Genomic DNA, 7,907 nt, shown 5'->3' with positions numbered 1-7,907 from the left:
CCCTAGACCCTGGATCTTTCCTGGCTGCATCCTCCACCCCTGTCCTCCCCACATCCTTCACTCCTCAGCCTCCTGCACCCTGGCAGCTGCCCCCAGTCCAGTGAACCAACTCTTGCCAAAGTCACCAGGATTCTCCCACCCAGCTGCCACAGTAACTTGTCCTCAGTGGACATTCTCCCTCAGCCATGTTCTGGCCCCCACTTAGGAGGCCCCCCCCCCCGAGGCCCCCGCTCCAGCACCCTCCCAGGGCTGAGTGCACTGTCCTTCAGGCTGGACCTAGGCCCCCAGCCCAAGCCACAAGTCAGACCAGGACACATGACCAGTGAAAGTGTTTAATAGATAAATTATTTAAATAGACTTTTCAATTTCCATGGGAAATCATAATCGTATCCGTTTTTGCAAGAGCAGGAATAAAAAGAGTGCACACCCCTTAGAGGGAATGAAGAGCTAGCACTGCACGTTGTCACCAGTCACTGCTGGGAGGGGGAGGATGGGCCCCCGCAAGGCTGGCGGGGTGACAGGGGGAACATGGGAGGAACTCAGCACACACACAGTTACTCATGTTGGAAACAAAATGAAAACCCAGCACCACTGGTGAGTGATGGGAGGGGCAGGGGACTGGAGAACATGAGAAAGCCGACCCCCAGCGAGGGCCGATGCAGAACTCAAAGGACAGAGCAGCAAAAGCGCCGACACACTCAGGCAGTTTTAGGTCCATAAGCTTTGCTTCTCAGAGCTGTGTTCAAATTGGGGTGGGTGATGGTGTGTGGAAAGGGGAGGCCAGTTTAGTGTCCAGTGAGAGGTGGTACAGGTGGGCCTCAAAGTAACGTTTCAGCAGCTGGGATATGGCTGCCACCTCACCTCCTTCTAGCTCGTGTTGGAGGTGAAAATAATTCTGCCCTGAGAAGCAACGGATCTGGGCACAGGCCCCAAGGATTCTGTTTGAATTTATTTCTATGATAATATTTTCCAAATGCCCCCCTCACAGCGTATAAAAATAGAATTTTTTTCCTCTGTGTATTTAACTGTTCCCTCCTCAAGAAACAAAAACCAAACCAAACAAACTTTCTGCTAGCTTTACCCTGTAGACTCTGAAACTGGACTCTACCCTTTCCTCTGGTTTGCAGGTGGAGGACAAAGGCAATACCCCCCTCCACTCCCCCCTGAACCTGAGGGCTACACATTATGTCCCCAAGTCTGAGGGATCGTCTCCGAGAGCCACCTTGGCCAACTGAGAAAGCCAGGCAGCTTTCTCACACCCCACGCCGGCCAAGCGCCAAGGGCCACTGCTGAGCCCTCTGCAGGCAGCAGACGGCTGCTGTCTCAGGGAGCAGAAGGGTGAACAGCGGCCAGGCTGTCTGCTGCAAGTGGAGGGTGCGTCCATTGTTCCCACTCAGCCTGAGATGGGAAAGCAGCTTTCTGTTTTGTTCTTACCATTCCATTTGCATTTTACTTAGGGGAAGAGATGTGTGTGTTTGTGTGTTGAAGAGAGAGAGAGATGGATGGGGGAATGTCCATGCATCTTCCTCTTGAATCTGACAGGATGGTACCCCAAAAGGACATGCTCACTGCTCTGGCTGGACCTGGGAAAACCCAAAACTGCCACATCTGAATGAGGGAAATAGGCGTCCTGTATGAGAGCAGTTCCACAGCATACACACACACACACACACACATACACACACACACCAGTACACATCGACGTACGTACAGTACAAATGAGCACACACCCTGCTGTGCACAGCTGTGTTCTAATATAGAGAATTTACAAAATATAGAATTTGGTATATTTGTTAGATCTCCAAGGTTTTCAATAATACAAAATAAAAAATACAAAAAAGACAAGTCGGGACCCCCGCCCCCTCTCCCCAGTGGCAGCCTCAGTTGCTTGTGGGTCTGTTACACGCATACAACTAGCATGGTCTAAAGAAGGGCACAGAAACTTGTTTTGTTTTATTTAATAAATATTTTCCTTTTCTCAGAACCACCACTCCTAGCTTCGAGTCCTCCTGCCCCCCCCCCCGAAATTCTTCCTGTTCCCCTCAAAGGGGCATTGGCTGTGTGTGCAGATGTAGGAGGGCGACTGCAAAGGAAGCCAGTCCCTCCAAAGCCAGCACTGCTGCCGGACACTCCCCTTCATGGAGCAGAGACCCGGCCTCTGTCTGAACTTTCCAGGCTCACAGACAAGCAGATGCCTCGGGGCCCCTAGGCTCTCAAGAGCCAGAGTCACGCTCCCCACCCCCTGAGACGGAGGCCGCTCCCTCAGCCCTGCCGTCAGCGCTGGGCAGCCACACACCCATCAATGCGCCAGCAGCTCTTTTCCACCCGCGTTGCAACAGCGCCCATTAGAAAACTCAAGATTCAAGTTGAGTCTAGCGGAGTCTTCTATGGAGGGAAACATCTTTGGTCAGCTTGGTGCTCGCAGGACGCTGGCACCCCCGGGGCCTGGGACACAGGCTGCTGCCTGCCCACAAAGGCAGAAGCTGCTTCTGGAGTCAAAGTGGCAAATCTCACCGGCGTGGCCCCCTGGGCTGGAGCGCAGGCTTCCACCTGCCCGCCCGGCACACAAAGAAGCCGTTTCCATTTCTCTGGAGGCCAGGCTACCTGGCATCACTGGCTGGCAGCTGCTAACTGAGCGGGGGCCCTCCATTGAGGAAGTAGGTCATCATCTCTCCTTTGCCCTTGACCTTGACCACACCCCGGCACTCCAGCTGGTATGTGTTGGCAGCCAGCACCTGGTACATGTCCGTGGTGACCTGAGGAAGCAAAGGAGGAGAGAGGATAGGCCATCGATGACCTGAGCTGTGAATCTGCCATCGGGTAGAGCTGCCTGACTGCCCCTGACAGAAGGGTGGGTGGCATCTCCCCGGCTGGGGCTCTCGGGACAGACAATGGCTTGTCCATGCAAGTGCCTCTTAGTGATGAGAAGGATGACAGCACCCACCCCATGCCAGGCAGTATGGAGAGCACCTCTCACGTGCTATTTCAGTGCTACTCAGAGTGGAGCTGCTTGTCACCATCCATAACAAGGGACGTGCGGAGGCTGAGAGGAAACACACGGGAGCTCTCATAGCAATCTGACCAAGCACGTGACCAAGGTCTCACGCCATGACAGATCAGAAATATTTTTGGAAAGTGGTTTTTCACCACAGAGCATTTGAGAACCACTGCTTATCTAATCTATGAGGTAAGTACTATTATCTCAGGCTCGGAAAACCCAAGTCACTTGTTCACGGTTACACAGCTTATGCCTGGCAGAGCCAGGGTCAGTTCCATAGTGAAGTGCTCATCTCTCCTTCCGCCTTTGGAACAAGGAGAATTCACAGGTGGCTTCAGCAATTACACTTTTGCAGGATGACGGAGAAAAGCAGGGGGGATGGGAGCAGCAGTGTCAGTATCGCCAGCACTCCCCTGCCAGCCACCGACAACACACCTACTGTGTGCCCTGGCCCAGCCTGGCTGCCAGGCCAGGGAGGAAGGGGCCAGGAATCTCTGGATGGGCTGTTGGGAGGTGACCCTGCTGTGTTATGAAGTATATTCCGTGAATGGTAAAGCCTGATGTACAGGGAGGTTCTGGGTCATTGTGTGGTTGCTGACAGAGTCCCTCCCTCCTGTCATGGGTGAGGTTAGAAGCTCTGCAAAGCCGTATGCCTCACTCCTCAGTTCCCGTCTCCTGTCCCTTCTCCCTTTGGCACGGGGATGGATTTGAGGCCCCTCAGACAGGATGTACAAGCCAGCCGGGCAGGAGAGAAAAGTTAGGGTACGTTTGAGCGGGGTCAGTGTGAGCAAAGGGCCATGAAAAGAGCACAGCTGGCACTTGGGAAAACAGAGGCCAGGGAAGCTATGCGACCTGTCCACAGCCTCACAAGGAACTAGGGGTGTGTGGGGTGCAGGACTAGAGCCCAGTCCGGGGCCTCTCTTTTGTCAGATGAGAGCAGAAAATCAAGGAAGGCTGAGAAAAACAAAGAAAAGCAGCTGAAGCATTTTAGGCCTGGGACTCACAAGCGCCAGCTGGCAAAGAATGAAGGGAGGAGAAAAAGTCTCTGGGTGTGTGGCCAGACCCCTTGGCTGTTGGGACTGGTGGATGGAGGCACCATCCCAGGTCTGGTTCTCCTGAACCAGGCCCTGAGTGCTGCGGGCTGCATTTGGCAAGACCCTGCTCTCTGAGCCATCTTTGTGTCCCGCTGTGGGCCTGGGTTACGGCGTTAGCACTCCTGCCTGGTGTGGGCCGCTGGCCTCCCCGCTATATCCCCCAATACCTTCTGTGGCCAGTAGAGGGCTTGGCACAGACTGAAGATCTGTCCAAGGTACTGAGGGCCTGAAGCAGCCGTGTTCTCCAAGCTTCCGAGACAGCGCCAACGGGCCCAGCCCCCTCAAACTTGGCTGCAGAAATTCTGACTGGGCACTGTGGGCAGCTTGCCCCAAAGACCACTTAGCATCAGACAGAGCCCCCGGTGGGGGGCGGACTCACTTGGATGCGGTCAGGCACACCGGTGCTGTCCATGCGGCTGGCCACGTTCACCGTGTTGCCCCAGATGTCGTACTGAGGCTTGCGCGCCCCGATCACCCCGGCCACCACGGGCCCGATATTGAGCCCTGCAGGGGACAAAAGTCAGCACACTCGTCAGGGCTCAGACCAACGCGTGCCTGCGTGTCATTCCTCCCTCCGCACTCAGCAGCTTCTCCTGCTGACTCCCAGCCTGAAGACACCCCGTTCTCCAGCCCCGAGGCAGTGCTTCACCCTGCAGCTCCCGCATCTCTGTTCCTATCAAAGGCTGACAACTCAGGACCACAGGAACCGGCTCACACACCCACTGCTCCTGGGTCCTCCGAACCCAGTCAGTGCTCAGCTCCTGCCAGGCCATTACCACAACTGCCCTCTGCCAGGTTTCCAGTGACCTCTGACGCCACCCAGTTGCCCTCTCCCTCTCAATGGCATGTCTCACCATCAATTGAGACTCAACATACTAGAACTGGCCCTTTTCTTCGTCCTCACTTCTATCTTTCTTTAGGAGTGCCACCATTCTTGCTCTTCGAACCTGGCTCCTAACCCATCCTTCTCTTCCCTCTCCAAGTAATCCTACCCCGGGCCTCTGAGCGAGGGCAGGGTCACCGCAGCGACCCCAGGCTCTCCGTCAGGCTCCTGGCGCTTCTGCCCTAGTCTGTCCTTCCCGATCTTACCCAAGGCGACACTGAGCAGCATCTCCTCTGAGACTGCCCTGTGCCACACTCCACCTGAAGTGCCCTCCCTCCTCTCCAGGCAGAACCCTTCCCTGACACATCTGGCCCGCCTGGCATTCTCTTGACCTTTTCTGTCCTGTCTCCCAGCCCAGGGTGCTCCCTCCTGTTACATTAACTGTTTCATGCTGAGTCTTATTAAACCTCATGGCTGCTTAGTTGTTTCTTCTGTGTGAGAGGATGGGGCAGAAGCTCCCCAATAGGCCCCTCGGGCCACTCAGTCAGATGTGTCATTGGTCCTCAAAACTCTTCTCCCATGACCCTCCGCTTTGGTCCTGTCAAGCCACGAGTAGCTTTTCACCCCACGTGCTATTCCCAGACTGGACTGTCCAACTCACTGGCCCAAAGCCAAGCTCCCCAGTAAATATGTCTGGAGTCTGGAGGAAGGGCTTTGCCACACAAGGCTCCCAAATGCCTGCCCGTCTACCTGCCACTCAATCCCCGGTCCTGGTCTGATGAAGGAGTTGAGGCAGCTTACAAAAATACAAATCAACATCGGTGGAAAAGATAGCGCATAAGGAAAAGAAGGGTGGCAACATCACGAAACCAAGAGTGAAATTAACACAGAAATGTAGGCTGTGTATCAGGTGAAGCAGACCCCCCAGTTGGCTCTGGTCTGAACTTTCTAGCAGTCAGTGCAAAGTGAGAATCTGGGCAAGTCCACAGGCACTGGGCCCCCAGGCTAACACAAACAGCTCGAAGGAAAAGCCCAATTCCCGACAACTCAGTCAGAACAAAATGTCTCCTGAGGCTATTAATGACCACAAGATTGATGGCTAGTAATCCAATATTTCGGTTTAATGTGCTCATTTTGAGAACTGAAGTACCAGTATTTCTGTTGATGAATTACTCTTGATTTTTAAAAAAATGTGACATCTGAATCATTTATGGCTTGAGACATGCCCAGGGTTGATGCTACATTTTGAAATTTTGAATAGAAGAAAGGTCTGCTCTTTCAGAAAGCATTCTTTACCTCCACAGCCCGCAAGAGGAGGAGGGCAGCAACACTTGACAAGGCCAAGTTTCTACTGCAAAAATCACTCACCCTGGAAGCCTGGGCATCCTGGGTAAAATGCGCGCTAAGGCCAAAACGAACTGCAGAAATAGCTTGACCTTTATGGAGCAACCCATTCAGAGTTGTAATTCTGAAATCATTTTGTGGATACAGGAGGGTGGAGCAATGTGTGGCTATGTCGACGTACATGTGTTTTCACTGTGCTACTCTTTCAACTCTCCTGTAGAGCTGAAACTTGTCAGAATAAAAGGGTGAGGATAATAAAACAACAAAATTAAATACAAAAGGGGGAAAAATATATAGGTTTTTGGTTTAAAGATTTTCTGAACATGTAGAATATGGCCTGAAAGTGACTGAAAAGTGCCCCATGGCCTCTCCTCAGAATCCCCCTCTTCCATGGCAGCCCCCATCCTGGGACACGACCCTCGGCACCTACAAAGTGGGGGCCCCTGACAAAGGAGGAGTCCCGGGGTGATACACGGACTTGACGTATTACCACCTCCTCACCGTTTCTTTCCCCAGTTTGTATGGAAAAGCTTCCCAGCGCCTAGAAGATTGTGCTCACACACAGAAACGACTTAACACAGCGATAATCCCGCAGACCCATCGTTTTTTAAGGTTACTCTTCTAAAATGTTGAAATATAATCATTTCATTGTCAATTTTACATGATTCTTTTCATGTTTAAGTTTTTAAAACGATTTCACTATATTTTATTTTGCTAACAATTTTGTGGAATATACGTTCAATATTTTTATAAATTTGCAAATTCAGTGACTTGTACCATGTTTCTATTTTTTATACTTAAAATGTGAAAGTGTTTCATTTTTCTGCTTTTCATTTCTACTGAATGAATTTGGGACACTTTTAAATGAAACACTGTCATTGAGTCACTATTACTTGAAATAAAAGGGACTGTCATGCCCACGAGGCAGCCACCAGAAGGCCCTGTGCCCTTGGCACACAGCATCCCCCACACAGCTTTTCAGGTAGGGACAGCCTGGGTCCAACCAGGCCTTCCCAACGAGTGGTCGAGGTGGGAACTCAGAAAGCGGGTGTCCTGTGCAAGTCACCCACACACCAACATGCAGAGGAGGCACCTGCAGCTCCAGGAGGAGTCTGCAGTGAGTGATGGGTGATCCCCCCCCCACGCCCTTGGGCAGGGACGCACTGTGACATCAGCCTCTGCTTGGGCAGGCTGTGGGATGGGGTGGGGGTAGGAGCCCCGACGAGCCCTCAGCACGCCCGGGCCGGCTCACCGATCTTCATCTGGAAGTTGTTGAAGGAGTGCTCGTTGATGTACTTCATTTGGTCCATCAGCTTCATGGCGAAGTCGGCCAGAGCTTTGATGTGGGTCTTGCCCACCTTGTCGTAGGTGGAATCATTGAGGCCAGAGGCGGCCATGTAGGTACTGCCGATGGTCTTGATCTTTTCTAGCTGCCTGAACCGATCCTCGCTGATGATCTGGACAGAAGGAGGCCAAACCTGGGTCACCCTCCAGTCTGGGCCCTGAGGGCTGCAGGGAAGTACAGCACCGTGGCCCCTGGCGTCTCCCCAGTTCTCACAGTGGACCCGTCTCCATCACCAGCTCAGTGCCAAGCCTCGATGCTTCCCAACAGGGCCAGGCCTCCTCCAGCTCTCACCCTATGGAGTGG

General features: G+C 53.0%; 1 protein-coding gene across 3 annotated transcripts in view; it reads right to left on the bottom strand.

Moving 5' to 3' along the window:
* Nucleotides 1-316: 316 nt before the first annotated feature.
* Nucleotides 317-7,907, bottom strand: part of ADCY5 (adenylate cyclase 5) — a 153,483-nt gene continuing 145,892 nt past the window's right edge. For all 3 annotated transcript variants that reach the window (XM_088794181.1, XM_088794182.1, XM_019738973.3), the window contains 3 exons: nt 7,512-7,716; nt 4,472-4,596; nt 317-2,756 (listed from right to left, as the gene is read on the bottom strand). In XM_088794181.1, the coding sequence (XP_088650307.1) occupies nt 2,628-2,756; nt 4,472-4,596; nt 7,512-7,716 (459 nt within the window). In that variant the 3' untranslated portion in view covers nt 317-2,627. The remainder of the gene's footprint in view (nt 2,757-4,471; nt 4,597-7,511; nt 7,717-7,907) is intronic.

The sequence above is a fragment of the Rhinolophus sinicus genome, chromosome 17 (assembly GCF_057876585.1).
Source record: "Rhinolophus sinicus isolate RSI-liver-muscle chromosome 17, RSI-T2T, whole genome shotgun sequence".
In the NCBI taxonomy this organism is placed as follows: domain Eukaryota; kingdom Metazoa; phylum Chordata; class Mammalia; order Chiroptera; family Rhinolophidae; genus Rhinolophus; species Rhinolophus sinicus.
The sequence above is the reverse complement of the archived record's forward strand: the minus strand, read 5'-3'. Positions and strand labels throughout refer to the sequence as shown.